Genomic DNA, 16,825 nt, shown 5'->3' with positions numbered 1-16,825 from the left:
AAAGGGAGAGAAGATGAATAGTTGAATATAAATCAGATGATTGTGTCTGCGTGGCTCATGTTTAAAGGGAGAGAAGATGAATAGTTGAATATAAATCAGATGATTGTGTCTGCGTGGCTCATGTTTAAAGGGAGAGAAGATGAATAGTTGAATATAAATCAGATGATTGTGTCTGCGTGGCTCATGTTTAAAGGGAGAGAAGATGAATAGTTGAATATAAATCAGATGATTGTGTCTGCGTGGCTCATGTTTAAAGGGAGAGAAGATGAATATAAATCAGATGATTGTGTCTGCGTGGCTCATGTTTAAAGGGAGAGAAGATGAATAGTTGAATATAAATCAGATGATTGTGTCTGCGTGGCTCATGTTTAAAGGGAGAGAAGATGAATAGTTGAATATAAATCAGATGATTGTGTCTGCGTGGCTCATGTTTAAAGGGAGAGAAGATGAATAGTTGAATATAAATCAGATGATTGTGTCTGCGTGGCTCATGTTTAAAGGGAGAGAAGATGAATAGTTGAATATAAATCAGATGATTGTGTCTGCGTGGCTCATGTTTAAAGGGAGAGAAGATGAATAGTTGAATATAAATCAGATGATTGTGTCTGCGTGGCTCATGTTTAAAGGGAGAGAAGATGAATAGTTGAATATAAATCAGATGATTGTGTCTGCGTGGCTCATGTTTAAAGGGAGAGAAGATGAATAGTTGAATATAAATCAGATGATTGTGTCTGCGTGGCTCATGTTTAAAGGGAGAGAAGATGAATAGTTGAATATAAATCAGATGATTGTGTCTGCGTGGCTCATGTTTAAAGGGAGAGAAGATGAATAGTTGAATATAAATCAGATGATTGTGTCTGCGTGGCTCATGTTTAAAGGGAGAGAAGATGAATAGTTGAATATAAATCAGATGATTGTGTCTGCGTGGCTCATGTTTAAAAAGGGAGAGAAGTTGAATATAAATCAGATGATTGTGTCTGCGTGGCTCATGTTTAAAGGGAGAGAAGATGAATATAAATCAGATGATTGTGTCTGCGTGGCTCATGTTTAAAGGGAGAGAAGATGAATATAAATCAGATGATTGTGTCTGCGTGGCTCATGTTTAAAGGGAGAGAAGATGAATATAAATCAGATGATTGTGTCTGCGTGGCTCATGTTTAAAGGGAGAGAAGTTGAATATAAATCAGATGATTGTGTCTGCGTGGCTCATGTTTAAAGGGAGAGAAGATGAATAGATGAATATAAATCAGATGATTGTGTCTGCGTGGCTCATGTTTAAAGGGAGAGAAGATGAATAGTTGAATATAAATCAGATGATTGTGTCTGCGTGGATCATGTTTAAAGGGAGAGAAGTTGAATATAAATCAGATGATTGTGTCTGCGTGGCTCATGTTTAAAGGGAGAGAAGTTGAATATAAATCAGATGATTGTGTCTGCGTGGCTCATGTTTAAAAAGGGAGAGAAGTTGAATATAAATCAGATGATTGTGTCTGCGTGGCTCATGTTTAAAGGGAGAGAAGATGAATATAAATCAGATGATTGTGTCTGCGTGGCTCATGTTTAAAGGGAGAGAAGATGAATATAAATCAGATGATTGTGTCTGCGTGGCTCATGTTTAAAGGGAGAGAAGATGAATATAAATCAGATGATTGTGTCTGCGTGGCTCATGTTTAAAGGGAGAGAAGTTGAATATAAATCAGATGATTGTGTCTGCGTGGCTCATGTTTAAAGGGAGAGAAGATGAATAGATGAATATAAATCAGATGATTGTGTCTGCGTGGCTCATGTTTAAAGGGAGAGAAGATGAATAGTTGAATATAAATCAGATGATTGTGTCTGCGTGGATCATGTTTAAAGGGAGAGAAGTTGAATATAAATCAGATGATTGTGTCTGCGTGGCTCATGTTTAAAGGGAGAGAAGATTAATATAAATCAGATGATTGTGTCTGCGTGGCTCATGTTTAAAGGGAGAGAAGTTGAATATAAATCAGATGATTGTGTCTGCGTGGCTCATGTTTAAAGGGAGAGAAGATGAATATAAATCAGATGATTGTGTCTGCGTGGCTCATGTTTAAAGGGAGAGAAGATGAATAGTTGAATATAAATCAGATGATTGTGTCTGCGTGGCTCATGTTTAAAGGGAGAGAAGATGAATATAAATCAGATGATTGTGTCTGCGTGGCTCATGTTTAAAGGGAGAGAAGTTGAATATAAATCAGATGATTGTGTCTGCGTGGCTCATGTTTAAAGGGAGAGAAGTTGAATATAAATCAGATGATTGTGTCTGCGTGGCTCATGTTTAAAGGGAGAGAAGATGAATAGTTGAATATAAATCAGATGATTGTGTCTGTGTGGATCATGTTTAAAGGGAGAGAAGATGAATATAAATCAGATGATTGTGTCTGCGTGGATCATGTTTAAAGGGAGAGAAGATGAATATAAATCAGATGATTGTGTCTGCGTGGCTCATGTTTAAAGGGAGAGAAGATGAATAGTTGAATATAAATCAGATGATTGTGTCTGTGTGGATCATGTTTAAAGGGAGAGAAGATTAATATAAATCAGATGATTGTGTCTGCGTGGATCATGTTTAAAGGGAGTGAAGATGAATATAAATCAGATGATTGTGTCTGCGTGGATCATGTTTAAAGGGAGAGAAGATTAATATAAATCAGATGATTGTGTCTGCGTGGCTCATGTTTAAAGGGAGAGAAGATGAATATAAATCAGATGATTGTGTCTGCGTGGATCATGTTTAAAGGGAGAGAAGATGAATATAAATCAGATGATTGTGTCTGCGTGGCTCATGTTTAAAGGGAGAGAAGATGAATATAAATCAGATGATTGTGTCTGCGTGGTTCATGTTTAAAGGGAGAGAAGAGGAATAGATGAATATAAATCAGATGATTGTGTCTGTGTGGATCATGTTTAAAAAGGGAGAGAAGATGAATAGTTGAATATAAATCAGATGATTGTGTCTGCGTGGCTCATGTTTAAAGGGAGAGAAGTTGAATATAAATCAGATGATTGTGTCTGCGTGGCTCATGTTTAAAGGGAGAGAAGAGGAATAGATGAATATAAATCAGATGATTGTGTCTGCGTGGCTCATGTTTAAAGGGAGAGAAGTTGAATATAAATCAGATGATTGTGTCTGCGTGGCTCATGTTTAAAGGGAGAGAAGATGAATAGATGAATATAAATCAGATGATTGTGTCTGCGTGGCTCATGTTTAAAGGGAGAGAAGATGAATATAAATCAGATGATTGTGTCTGCGTGGCTCATGTTTAAAGGGAGAGAAGAGGAATAGATGAATATAAATCAGATGATTGTGTCTGCGTGGATCATGTTTAAAGGGAGAGAAGATGAATAGATGAATATAAATCAGATGATTGTGTCTGCGTGGCTCATGTTTAAAGGGAGAGAAGTTGAATATAAATCAGATGATTGTGTCTGCGTGGCTCATGTTTAAAGGGAGAGAAGTTGAATATAAATCAGATGATTGTGTCTGCGTGGCTCATGTTTAAAGGGAGAGAAGTTGAATATAAATCAGATGATTGTGTCTGCGTGGCTCATGTTTAAAGGGAGAGAAGATGAATAGATGAATATAAATCAGATCATTGTGTCTGTGTGGCTCATGTTTAAAGGGAGAGAAGATGAATATAAATCAGATGATTGTGTCTGCGTGGCTCATGTTTAAAGGGAGAGAAGATGAATATAAATCAGATGATTGTGTCTGTGTGGCTCATGTTTAAAGGGAGAGAAGATGAATAGTTGAATATAAATCAGATGATTGTGTCTGCGTGGTTCATGTTTAAAGGGAGAGAAGATGAATATAAATCAGATGATTGTGTCTGCGTGGATCATGTTTAAAGGGAGAGAAGATGAATATAAATCAGATGATTGTGTCTGCGTGGCTCATGTTTAAAGGGAGAGAAGAGGAATATAAATCAGATGATTGTGTCTGCGTGGCTCATGTTTAAAGGGAGAGAAGATGAATATAAATCAGATGATTGTGTCTGCGTGGCTCATGTTTAAAGGGAGAGAAGATGAATAGATGAATATAAATCAGATGATTGTGTCTGTGTGGCTCATGTTTAAAGGGAGAGAAGATGAATATAAATCAGATGATTGTGTCTGCGTGGCTCATGTTTAAAGGGAGAGAATATGAATATAAATCAGATGATTGTGTCTGCGTGGCTCATGTTTAAAGGGAGAGAAGATGAATATAAATCAGATGATTGTGTCTGCGTGGATCATGTTTAAAGGGAGAGAAGATGAATAGATGAATATAAATCAGATGATTGTGTCTGCGTGGCTCATGTTTAAAGGGAGAGAAGATGAATATAAATCAGATGATTGTGTCTGTGTGGCTCATGTTTAAAGGGAGAGAAGTTGAATATAAATCAGATGATTGTGTCTGCGTGGCTCATGTTTAAAGGGAGAGAAGTTAAATATAAATAAGATGATTGTGTCTGCGTGGCTCATGTTTAAAGGGAGAGAAGATGAATAGTTGAATATAAATCAGATGATTGTGTCTGCGTGGATCATGTTTAAAGGGAGAGAAGATGAATATAAATCAGATGATTGTGTCTGTGTGGCTCATGTTTAAAGGGAGAGAAGTTGAATATAAATCAGATGATTGTGTCTGCGTGGCTCATGTTTAAAGGGAGAGAAGTTGAATATAAATCAGATGATTGTGTCTGCGTGGCTCATGTTTAAAGGGAGAGAAGATGAATATAAATCAGATGATTGTGTCTGCGTGGATCATGTTTAAAGGGAGAGAAGATGAATATAAATCAGATGATTGTGTCTGCGTGGCTCATGTTTAAAGGGAGAGAAGATGAATATAAATCAGATGATTGTGTCTGCGTGGCTCATGTTTAAAGGGAGAGAAGTTGAATATAAATCAGATGATTGTGTCTGCGTGGCTCATGTTTAAAAAGGGAGAGAAGATGAATATAAATCAGATGATTGTGTCTGCGTGGCTCATGTTTAAAAAGGGAGAGAAGATGAATATAAATCAGATGATTGTGTCTGCGTGGCTCATGTTTAAAGGGAGAGAAGATTAATATAAATCAGATGATTGTGTCTGCGTGGCTCATGTTTAAAGGGAGAGAAGTTGAATATAAATCAGATGATTGTGTCTGCGTGGATCATGTTTAAAGGGAGAGAAGTTGAATATAAATCAGATGATTGTGTCTGCGTGGATCATGTTTAAAGGGAGAGAAGATGAATAGTTGAATATAAATCAGATGATTGTGTCTGCGTGGCTCATGTTTAAAGGGAGAGAAGATGAATATAAATCAGATGATTGTGTCTGCGTGGCTCATGTTTAAAGGGAGAGAAGATGAATATAAATCAGATGATTGTGTCTGCGTGGCTCATGTTTAAAGGGAGAGAAGTTGAATATAAATCAGATGATTGTGTCTGCGTGGCTCATGTTTAAAGGGAGAGAAGATGAATATAAATCAGATGATTGTGTCTGCGTGGCTCATGTTTAAAGGGAGAGAAGTTGAATATAAATCAGATGATTGTGTCTGCGTGGATCATGTTTAAAGGGAGAGAAGATGAATATAAATCAGATGATTGTGTCTGCGTGGCTCATGTTTAAAGGGAGAGAAGATGAATATAAATCAGATGATTGTGTCTGCGTGGCTCATGTTTAAAGGGAGAGAAGAGGAATAGTTGAATATAAATCAGATGATTGTGTCTGCGTGGCTCATGTTTAAAGGGAGAGAAGATGAATAGTTGAATATAAATCAGATGATTGTGTCTGCGTGGCTCATGTTTAAAGGGAGAGAAGTTGAATATAAATCAGATGATTGTGTCTGCGTGGCTCATGTTTAAAGGGAGAGAAGTTGAATATAAATCAGATGATTGTGTCTGCGTGGCTCATGTTTAAAGGGAGAGAAGATGAATATAAATCAGATGATTGTGTCTGCGTGGCTCATGTTTAAAAAGGGAGAGAAAATAATGGCCACCGTCGCAGTCTCCCTGCAGTGTCCAATAAAACTAAGCTTGGCGTATTTCACCCCGACATGAACTGCGGATATTAAACCCAGAGAGCGAGAGAGAGAAAGGTAGGGAGGGAGAGAAAGAGAGAAGTAGGGAGAGAGAGAAGGGGAGGACAGAAGGAAGGAAGAAAGATTGAAAATCTGTATTTTACTCTATCCTCGCTCAAGGCCACTAACCCGTGCGATTACTCCTTGGAACGAAGGATGATAAACGTCTTCAATGACTCACTTGAGCAGCTCATCTTCCCTTTATATGCCATCCATTCCCCCCTCTTTCTTTCCTCCCTTCCCTCGCTCTCTTTCAACTCAAGTCTAAGTTATGTGATCTTACAGGTGTCCTGTCTCGGGCCTGAATATGCTGGGTCTCAAGTGAATCCGGGGTGTAAATCACGTGACATGCCCATCTGACACTATCCTCTCTTTGGATTCAAAAGCGCCTCTCTCAGCATCTAAGTTTCTACTGTATTTCTCAGACGTGTTTAGTAAGGAGCGTTGAGTAATGACAATATTCTAATGTTAGGTGATTTATACTGAGCGTTTGTCAGGAAAGCAGCTCCAGGATATCGATAACGACACAAGTTTAGAGCACTGCAAGCTAAATCACACACAGATGCATGCACACATGAACTATATCGTATATCACATAATTACAGTCACAAACAGAGACTTGGTACAGTTGTAAAAGTGGAGAAATTAAAGGGAAACAAGGAGAAGTTTGTACTGCAGCATTAATACTGTAAAACCATTAACAGCAGGTATAAAACCACTAACAGCAGGTATAAAACCGTTAGCAGGTATACAACAGTTAACAGCAGATATAAAACAGTTAATAGCAGGCATAAAACAGTTAATAGCAGGTATAAAACCGTTGACAGCAAGTATAAACAGTTAACAGCAGGTATAAAACCGTTGACAGCAAGTATAAACAGTTAACAGCAGGTATAAAACTGTTGACAGCAGGTATACAACAGTTAACAGCAAGTATAAAACCACTAACAGCAGGTATAAAACCGTTAACAGCAAGTATAAAACCGTTAACAGCAGATATAAAACCACTAACAGCAGGTATAAAACCACTAACAGCAGGAATAAAACCACTAACAGCAGGTATAAAACAGTTAACAGCAGGTATAAAACCGTTAGCAGGTATACAACAGTTAACAGCAGGTATAAAACAGTTAACAGCAGGTATAAAACCACTAACAGCAGGTATAAAACCACTAACAGCAGGTATAAATCCACTAACAGCAGGTATAAAACCGTTAACAGCAGGTATAAAACCGTTAACAGCAGGTATAAAACCACTAACAGCAGGTATAAAACCACTAACAGCAGGTATAAAACAACTAACAGCAGGTATAAAACCACTAACAGCAGGTATAAATCCACTAACAGCAGGTATAAAACCGTTAACAGCAGGTATAAAACCGTTAACAGCAGGTATAAAACCACTAACAGCAGGTATAAAACCACTAACAGCAGGTATAAAACAACTAACAGCAGATATAAAACAGTTAACAGCAGGTATAAAACCGTTAGCAGGTATACAACAGTTAACAGCAGGTATAAAACAGCTAACAGCAGGTATAAAACCACTAACAGCAGGTATAAAACCACTAACAGCAGGTATAAAACCGTTAACAGCAGGTATAAAACCACTAACAGCAGGTATAAAACCACTAACAGCAGGTATTAAACCACTAACAGCCGGTATTAAACCACTAACAGCAGGTATTAAACCACTAACAGCAGGTATTAAACCACTAACAGCAGGTATTAAACCACTAACAGCAGGTATAAAACCACTAACAGCAGATATAAAACCACTAACAGCAGGTATAAAACCACTAACAGCAGGTATAAAACCGTTAACAGCAGGTATAAAACCGTTAACAGCAGGTATAAAACCGTTAACAGCAGGTATAAAAGCACTATAACAGCAGGTATTAAACCACTAACAGCCGGTATTAAACCACTAACAGCAGGTATTAAACCACTAACAGCAGGTATTAAACCACTAACAGCCGGTATTAAACCACTAACAGCAGGTATTAAACCACTAACAGCAGGTATTAAACCACTAACAGCAGGTATTAAACCACTAACAGCAGGTATAAAACCACTAACAGCAGATATAAAACCACTAACAGCAGGTATAAAACCACTAACAGCAGGTATAAAACCGTTAACAGCAGGTATAAAACCGTTAACAGCAGATATAAAACCACTAACAGCAGGTATAAAACCACTAACAGCAGGTATAAAACAGTTAACAGCAGGTATAAAACCGTTAGCAGGTATACAACAGTTAACAGCAGGTATAAAACAGTTAACAGCAGGTATAAAACCGTTAACAGCAGGTATAAAACCACTAACAGCAGGTATAAAACCACTAACAGCAGGTATTAAACCACTAACAGCCGGTATTAAACCACTAACAGCAGGTATTAAACCACTAACAGCAGGTATTAAACCACTAACAGCAGGTATTAAACCACTAACAGCAGGTATAAAACCACTAACAGCAGATATAAAACCACTAACAGCAGGTATAAAACCACTAACAGCAGGTATAAAACCGTTAACAGCAGGTATAAAACCGTTAACAGCAGGTATAAAACCGTTAACAGCAGGTATAAAAGCACTATAACAGCAGGTATTAAACCACTAACAGCAGGTATTAAACCACTAACAGCAGGTATAAAACCGTTAACAGCAGGTATAAAAGCACTAACAGCAGGTATAAAACCACTAACAGCAGGTATAAAACCGTTAGCAGGTATACAACAGTTAACAGCAGGTATAAAACAGTTAACAGCAGGTATAAAACCGTTAACAGCAGATATATAACCACTAACAGCAGGTATAAAACCACTAACAGCAGGTATAAAACAGTTAATAGCAGGTATAAAACAGTTAATAGCAGGTATACAACAGTTAACAGCAGGTATAAAACCGTTGACAGCAAGTATACAACAGTTAACAGCAGGTATAAAACTGTTGACAGCAGGTATACAACAGTTAACAGCAAGTATAAAACCACTAACAGCAGGTATAAAACCGTTAACAGCAAGTATAAAACCGTTAACAGCAGATATAAAACCACTAACAGCAGGTATAAAACCACTAACAGCAGGTATAAAACAGTTAACAGCAGGTATAAAACCGTTAGCAGGTATACAACAGTTAACAGCAGGTATAAAACAGTTAACAGCAGGTATAAAACCACTAACAGCAGGTATAAAACCACTAACAGCAGGTATAAATCCACTAACAGCAGGTATAAAACCGTTAACAGCAGATATAAAACCACTAACAGCAGGTATAAAACCACTAACAGCAGGTATAAAACAGTTAACAGCAGGTATAAAACAGTTAACAGCAGGTATAAAACAGTTAACAGCAGGTATAAAACTGTTGACAGCAGGTATAAAACCGTTAACAGCAGATATAAAACCACTAACAGCAGGTATAAAACCACTAACAGCAGGTATAAAACCACTAACAGCAGGTATAAAACAGTTAACAGCAGGTATAAAACCGTTAGCAGGTATACAACAGTTAACAGCAGGTATAAAACAGCTAACAGCAGGTATAAAACCACTAACAGCAGGTATAAAACCGTTAACAGCAGGTATAAAACCACTAACAGCAGGTATTAAAACACTAACAGCAGGTATAAAACAGTTAACAGCAGGTATAAAACAGTTAACAGCAGGTATAAAACCGTTGACAGCAAGTATACAACAGTTAACAGCAGGTATAAAACCGTTGACAGCAGGTATACAACAGTTTGCAGCAGGTATAAAACCATTAACAGCAGGTATAAAACCACTAACGGCAGGTATTAAACCACTAACAGCAGGTATAAAACCGTTAACAGCAGGTATAAAACAGATACTACCAGAGGAAGGTAGTATCCATAGTAATAAAACAGATCTAATAAGATATACAGTATAGAGTAGAACTGTGTTCCAAATGTAAAGTGGTTAGTGTCTTTAAGCAGTTGAATAGAAGTATCATATCCAACAGCAGTGTTGACTGTGTGTGTGCATGTGTGTGTGCATGTGTGTGTGCGTGCGTGCGTGTGTGTGTGTGTGGAGAGTCAGTGTAAACAGTCTCTATGGTGCAGTTCTGAGCAGGTAAACAGCTAGGGTTAGTTGTTCAACAGTCTGATGGCCTGTTGGTCCGAGACCCGATGCTCCGTTATCATTTGCCAGATGGTAACAGTCCGTGGCTTGGGTGACTGGAGTTCTTGACAGGCTTCATCGCCTCCCTCAGACATCGTAATCTGAACAATTTGTGTGTGTGTTTGTGTGTGTGTCTGTAACGTGGTTTCACAGGCTAAAGAGTTTGTCGTAAACATGGAGAAAATGGTTAAATGTGCTTCCCGTTCAACCACAGTGTGTGGAGAACTGTAAATGGTAGTGGGTGGACTGACAGACCCTGAGACAGACAGACAGACAGACAGACAGACAGACAGACAGACACAGATAGAGGGAGACAGACAGACAGACATACCTAGAGAGAGTGAGAGAGACAAAGAGACACATAAATGTGTTTACCAGTCCACAGCACCAAGTACTACCAGGACCTATAGCAAGGTTTATGTTAATGAAGCAGCTACCAAACCTGCTACCACAGTAACTAACAATATGCTTGAGGAAAACACCTCAGAAAGGAAAACAACATCCAGGATCCACTGTGTCTGATACAATACTATCAAGTTCAAATCACCTTGGTCAGAGTGTGGCTACATTATATTGCTACTCTCTATCTAAGGGAACTTTCTTTCCCCTGAGTCCAGTGGAAAATTACTCAAAGCCCTGAGGTCACAGCCGTACCACGGCCCATTGTTTGAAGAGCCGTGTCAAGAGACCACGTCTTTGATCCTTCATGTGAGCTCAGACGACGATAATAACGCCACATATTGTGCTAGCCACATGAAAAAAGAGAAACTAATACATCATAAAGATCTATACAGATTTGTGACGCATTATACAGATCTGAAGGGTAGTTATAGTACAGAGTTGCTGTATATCTCAATTTAGCACTTCTACTCCTCTATGTCCTATACTTCTAGGTTGTCTCTATGTCCTATACTTCTAGGTTGTCTCCATGTCCTACATATCTAGGTTGTCTCTATGTCCTGTACTTCTAGGGTGTCTCTATGTCCTGTACTTCTAGGGTATCTCTATGTCCTACACCTCTAGGGTGTCTCAATGTCCTAAACTTCAGGTTGTCTCTATGTTCTACATCTCTAGGTTGTCTTTATGTCCTATAATTCTAGGTTGTCTCTATGTCCTACACATCTAGGTTGTCTCTATGTCCTACACCTCTAGGTTGTCTCTATGTCCTACACATCTAGGTTGTCTCTATGTCCTACACCTCTAGGTTGTCTCTATGTCCTACACTTCAGGTTGTCTATATGTTCTACATCTCTAGGTTGTCTTTATGTCCTATAATTCTAGGTTGTCTCTATGTCCTACATCTCTAGGTTGTCTCTATGTTCGACACCTCTAAGTTGCCTTCCTTTCCCATGTCCTTCACAGTTTCCAGCAAGACATGACAAAGATAAGACTCTGTCTGTGTATATCTATTACCCAGTGGCCCTGCATTTAAAGCATCTCTTTCTATAGCTGACCTTGTCCTTGATCTGTCCTTTCAGGCTGAGAGAGGAGACAGAGTGACTTCAGTGGCACCATGAAGGCCTTCTTCCTCCCTCCGCTGACGCCCTTCCTCCTTCTCCTCTTGCTCCGGCTCCCTGGCAGGACTCTGGCCAGCGACTGTCCCCAGGACTGCACCTGCTCCACCCCAGAATCCATCTTCTGTTTCCAGCGCCGCTCTGCCACCATACCCCAAGGCGTCCCGGAACCCACCAAGAACCTCTACCTCTTTGCCAACGGCATCGAGGCCCTGGCAGAGGAAGACTTTGTGGGCATGGAGAGCCTGGAGATGCTGGATCTGAGTCAGAACAAAGTCACGGTACTGCCTGGCCGGGTATTTGAGCCTCTGACTTCCCTGAGGAACTTGGACCTCTCAGCCAACCAGATCACCCATCTGTCAGAGGAGAGCTTTGCGGGCATGGCCCTACTGGAGAGGCTGTACCTCTACAGCAACCACATCCGGACTATACACCCTGCCGCCTTCCACGGCCTGGAGCAGCTGCTGGAGCTCAAGCTGCAGGGAAACCAGCTCACCTCGCTCCCCGCCCTAGCCATGCCCAGACTGCTGCTGCTGGACCTCCGCTTCAACACCCTCCCATCCCTGGGGTCAGCCGACCTCCAGATGCCCAACCTGGAGTCTCTGAAGCTGGCCGGCCTGGGCCTCGAAAGCCTGAACGAGGACCTGATGGCCAGCCTGGGGAACCTCCACGAACTGGACATCTCTGGCAACGAGCTGGGCTCCTTCCCCCTGGCGCTGAGGGAGACCCAGGGCCTGATCTACCTGAGCCTGGCCGGGAACCCCATGGGCCCACTGAAGCTGGAGGACCTGAAGAACCTGAGCGAGCTCCAGGAGTTGGACATCAGCAACCTGAGTCTGCAGGGCTTGCCTGACGGGTTCGCACAGCTTTTCCCTCACCTGACTAAGCTGACAGTGGCCGAGAACCCTTTCAACTGCCTGTGCACCCTGGCCTGGTTTCCCGGGTGGCTCAGGAACCAGGGGGTGACTCTGGGCAGGACGGAGGAGACCCGCTGCCACTTCCCTCCCCTCAACGCTGGGAAGGTGCTGGAGAGGTTGGAGCACAGGGAGTTTGGCTGCCCCACCACCACTACTGTCACCGCTAGCACAGTCAGAACCAGCACCACCATGCCCCCCCCAGTCACCACCCTGCCTAGCACCTCCCCAGCCATCCCTGCACCCGGGCCCAGTGAGGAGGACAACTCAACTGGGACAGACAGCCAGCCCCCGCTCCCTGACCCTGCCTCTCCCAGCAGCAGCAGCCAAGAACCAGAGGTGGACTTCTTATGCCCCTCCCAGACCTGCTTGAATGGGGGCACCTGTCGGCTGGACGGGCAAGGCCATCTGGAGTGCACCTGCCCTCGTGGCTTCTACGGCACCTATTGCGAGAACCGCCACCACTCCCACCCCCCTCCCGATCAGGACCACAATGACAACAACAATTACATTTCCGCGGCAACTGTCACCGCCGATGCCCCCGACATCAGCTCGCGCCTGGTGACCAGCTCCTCCATCCTGCTGGACCTGCACCGCTACATCAAGGTCCGGCCCTACATCCGCGGCATCCGTCTAACATACCGCAACCTGTCGGGGCCCGACCGGCGTCCCATGCAGCTCAGCGTCCCCGCTTCCTACCCGGAGTACACCCTGAGGGGGCTGCGGCCCAACTCCACCTACACAGTGTGCGCCAGCCCGCTGGGCGACCTCAGCGGTGGGGACAGCGTCTGCACGGTGGCCCACACAGCGGCCCAGCAGCACACTGCCACAGGGAGGCAGGTGGAGGACAAGAGGCTGACCACCATGCTGGTGCCGGCTCTGGCCATACTGCTGCTCCTAGTCCTGATTGCAGCCGCCGTGGGGATGGTGTGCTACATAAGGAGGAAACGGGCCAAGGGCCACCTGGATCTGGAGTGTGAGCCAGCCCAGCTGGAGCTGGAGGGAGTCAAGGCTGGTTCCAACGTTGGAGGGGTGATGCCCCAAAAGCAGCCGGAGCCGGCTGTGGTTCAAAATGGCGGCCTGGAGTACGAGGTGCTGCTAATACAGGATCATTGCTCGCCGAACAACAACATGGCTCTCTCTCATAAGCCCTCTTATTTCTGACGCCCATCTCTGTTGCTACTCAGACCCAGAGGGTCAGACTAAATACCTCTAGCTACTCCTTCCCTCAAGGACTAGACACCAGCTAGAGTTGTTGGTGACAGTGGAGGAGAAAGAGAGGACCGGCCAGCCATGTGTCAGCAATTGAGAAACAGAACAAATATTAAACTGTGCAGACATTAAAATATGTTTGAAAGGATTATTTGAAAATAAGGGAGCCTTTTAAAGTGCCTTTATTCTTATTTCCACACCTCCTGCTTTGTTTCTACATTCACATTGCTGGACTGGCGCCCCGCGGCTCGCTACTGAGTGTGCCCACTCTCCACAGCAGGTCAAAGGTCAAGCGAGACTGGGCCAGGCAGAGAGACATCAGGGTAGTGACCTAATCCCTGCTGTGTCTACTCTAAAATGGGGTCTGCACTGAAATGGGGGTGTATTGCTGTGCACCCCTTGTGATACCTGAACTATGTAAAAAGAGTATAAGCAATTATTTTGCTCCGTAGCACCTCAGCACTACCCCAGTGGCACTTGCTGTGAATGACATCCGAGTCACCAAATGAAGAGAACTTTTGTCAGTAATTGAAAAGCAAGGTGCCTGACATTTATCATGCTTTGTTTCGGCTCTATTGCTTAGTGAAATTGTCATTTTTTTGTTGTGTTTGTAAATGTTTTTATACTCTTGCTGCTGTTGTTGTTCTGTAAGTATGTGACTGTTACCACCCTTCATCCCCCCTTAACTGCTTGTGATTTAACAGACAGATTAAACCCCAGATTCAAATCTTTGAAGATTAAAACTCGTTTGTACCAGCGAAGTCAATCAAAGGCTTTACCCTACGAATGTCAGACAGTCTAAGCAGCTGTATGTCTCGTACTAAATCCCCTCTCCATTCTCTGGCCCTCAAACCCGCCCCGCCCCCCACACAAAAAGCACCGATAAACAGTTTCAGTTGGCTGAAACCTTAACATTTGTTTCTGTGCTGCAGCGAACTTCAAGCATCCCCTGAGCCTGCCTCAGATCAACCACACACACATGATTACCACAGAGAGGAGAAGGGGGAAAAATAAACAGTTAATTTCTAAAGGCTTTATTCATTGTTTATGTCCCCAAGAGGGAACACAGTTACTTCAGTAAACCGCAATTCACAAGAACGCACTTGTTAGCCTAGCTTAGCCTAGCTTAGCCTAGCCTAGCTTAGCCTAGCTTAGCCTAGCTTAGCCTAGCCTCTCAGAGAGATGCTTGTGGATTTCCCAGAATTAGCCTCTATGGTGCTTTGTTGTGCACCATTAACTGGTCTTTGGAAAAAGAGGGTCCCACGTCTTGCTCACTTGCAGCCAAGCAGACTATGAAAAGTCCATAGTATAGTTGAAGGTTTTATATGGGCTCTGTCTGGGACGAGGGACATTGAGGAAAAAATGTGTACACCAAACTAGAATATGCTGAAACACCAGTGTTGAGATTCAAATCTCTGAATGTGAAAACAGTCTAAGTAACTTTTATGTGTCTGGCGCTAACCTGCCTGCCCCCGATGAGGATCTCAGTGCCGACTACAGTATGAAGATCTCTGTCGGTAAACAGATCAGTGATAATGTGGAAGCATGTCCCGTCTTGTGCACAGAGAGGCAGACATCAAGTCACTGTCATGCTTCAGTAGTACTGTATCCCCCACTAAACACACACACATATGCCCACCTACTCCATCCACTACATTTAAAGACATTCTCCAGTACTTTTGTATAGTTTTTAGCCAGCAGTTCTGAAAGTAGCATTCATGAGACAAAAGTGGTCCCTGTGTACTACGTTGCGTGTACTACGTGCAGATATGTGCCCCACATAATTTATCTTTCTCATTCTGCATCTAGTTAGCTAACGCTCAAAAAGCAAGGGGCTAAAGCTCATTGGCTAGAACTTGAATTGCTAGGGGGAAAATGTAGAGAAAATGGAGCAGCACAGCTTCGAGAAAAAGTTCCTTTTAAACTAGGCATTAAATGGCTAATTGAGGTAAGACAGTAATTCTGTGAATAGAGTATGCATTTTTAACTACATATTGACACATCCAGCCCAAAGTGGGAGGTTTAACAAATACTTAGCAGTCGCTAAAGTTCCAGAGCATGTATTTAAACCTCCTGAAATGGGCATGTCAAGACAAGGATCCCCTCTTCTAACATGCCTAGTGACCAGGCATTACATTATGACTATTATTTTAGTGAAAACAACACAGGAGATTAAGATTGGAAGTAAGGGTTGGTGGTTGCTGTCTACCACTAAATCTTATACCATCTAAACAAATACTTAGGCCTCAATATTTAACACTTAAAATTACATCTGTTTAAAGTGTGTAAAACTACCAAAAAACTTAACTGGAATACTTGGTTTTACAATACAAAAAACATTGAAAATATCCAGAAATATTTTTGATATTATTCCTATTTTTCCCTGTTTATTTTGGGAAGCTTTTCATTGTTATTGTTCATCTCTTTCCATGTCCTTTTGAATTAAGTGAACATATTTTTATGAGCAAAAAAACACAATGTTGACATTATTAAAAAAGTTTAAATAAAAACTGAAAACAAACATGAGGTTACGTCTGTTTGATTCTTCTAAATCAGGGCTCTCCAACCCTGTTCCTGGAGAGTTAGTCCAGTAGGTTTTAACTCCAACCCTGTTCCTGGAGAGTTACAGTCCAGTAGGTTTTAACTCCAGCCCTGTTCCTGGAGAGTTACAGTCCAGTAGGTTTTAACTCCAACCCTGTTCCTGGAGAGTTAAAGTCCAGTAGGTTTTAACTCCAACCCTGTTCCTGGAGAGTTAGTCCAGTAGGTTTTAACTCCAACCCTGTTCCTGGAGAGTTACAGTCCAGTAGGTTTTAACTCCAACCCTGTTCCTGGAGAGTTACAGTCCAGTAGGTTTTAACTCCAACCCTGTTCCTGGAGAGTTAGTCCAGTAGGTTTTAACTCCAACCAGGTTCCTGGAGAGTTACAGTCCAGTAGGTTTTAACTCCAGCCCTGTTCCTGGAGAGTTACAGTCCAGTAGGTTT

At 42.0% G+C, this 16,825-nt stretch overlaps 2 protein-coding genes across 3 annotated transcripts in view; one reads left to right on the top strand and one right to left on the bottom strand.

The window, feature by feature from the left end:
• Nucleotides 1-16,365, top strand: part of LOC139401881 (vasorin-like) — a 60,507-nt gene extending 44,142 nt beyond the window's left edge. The window contains exon 3 of the mRNA XM_071145878.1: nucleotides 11,683-16,365. Coding sequence (XP_071001979.1) covers nucleotides 11,718-13,796 — 2,079 coding nt within the window. The 5' untranslated portion in view covers nucleotides 11,683-11,717 and the 3' untranslated portion in view covers nucleotides 13,797-16,365. The remainder of the gene's footprint in view (nucleotides 1-11,682) is intronic.
• The window catches only part of LOC139401882 (mitochondrial import inner membrane translocase subunit tim16-like), a 188,443-nt gene that overhangs the window by 116,240 nt on the left and 55,378 nt on the right, over nucleotides 1-16,825 (bottom strand). The window lies entirely within an intron of this gene.

Source organism: Oncorhynchus clarkii, unplaced genomic scaffold (assembly GCF_045791955.1).
Source record: "Oncorhynchus clarkii lewisi isolate Uvic-CL-2024 unplaced genomic scaffold, UVic_Ocla_1.0 unplaced_contig_538_pilon_pilon, whole genome shotgun sequence".
Lineage (NCBI taxonomy): Eukaryota > Metazoa > Chordata > Actinopteri > Salmoniformes > Salmonidae > Oncorhynchus > Oncorhynchus clarkii.
This window is presented reverse-complemented; position numbering and strand designations above follow the sequence as displayed.